At 59.9% G+C, this 566-nt stretch overlaps 1 protein-coding gene across 1 annotated transcript in view; it reads right to left on the bottom strand.

Moving 5' to 3' along the window:
• The window catches only part of LOC104081550 (transmembrane protein 121-like), a 1,547-nt gene extending 1,026 nt beyond the window's left edge, over positions 1–521 (bottom strand). Inside the window, 1 exon segment of the mRNA XM_009584347.1 lies at positions 1–521. This exon segment is cut by the window's left edge and continues 1 nt beyond it. Within this exon segment, the coding sequence (XP_009582642.1) occupies positions 1–521 (521 nt within the window).
• Positions 522–566: the final 45 nt, after the last annotated feature.

Below are 566 nucleotides of genomic sequence, written 5' to 3'. Positions count from 1 at the left end.
ACGCCAGTCCTGGGTGGCTCCCACAGGTTGGCCTGGATGTCCAAGATATCCAGCAGGTCGAGGGCCACCCAGAAGAGGCGCCCCCGCAAGTCCTCTTTCTTCCGAAAGGTCCGTATGTACTCCATGCTGTCCAAGGCCACCAGCACCAGGTAGAGCCCTGGCACGCAGATGGACAGGAGCAGGGTCAGGGCTTTCCTGGCCACCGTCTCCAGGTTCTTCTTGTCCGCTTTGTAATTCTGAAAGATGAAGTACAGCTTGATCTCCAACACGAAGATGTAGAGGAACCACAGGATCATGGCGTAGCCCCTCTTGGCCGTCTTCACCTCCGCCCCCCCCCACACCGCCACGTAACGCAGCACGATGAGGAAGCAGATGTCCCCCACCAGCACGATGATGCAGACGCCGATCTTGCGGGGCCCCTGGTTCTGCTCCACCAGGTAGGCATCCATAAAGGCCATGCTGGTCATGATGACGATGGTGGTCAGACAGACGTGGCGCTTGTCGGGCGGCGGCAGCACCATGGTGACACGAGAAGTCCTCTCTCCGCGCCAGCACTAGGAGAGCAG

This window comes from Fulmarus glacialis, unplaced genomic scaffold (genome assembly GCF_000690835.1).
Source record: "Fulmarus glacialis isolate BGI_N327 unplaced genomic scaffold, ASM69083v1 scaffold29970, whole genome shotgun sequence".
Lineage (NCBI taxonomy): Eukaryota > Metazoa > Chordata > Aves > Procellariiformes > Procellariidae > Fulmarus > Fulmarus glacialis.
The sequence above is the reverse complement of the archived record's forward strand: the minus strand, read 5'-3'. Positions and strand labels throughout refer to the sequence as shown.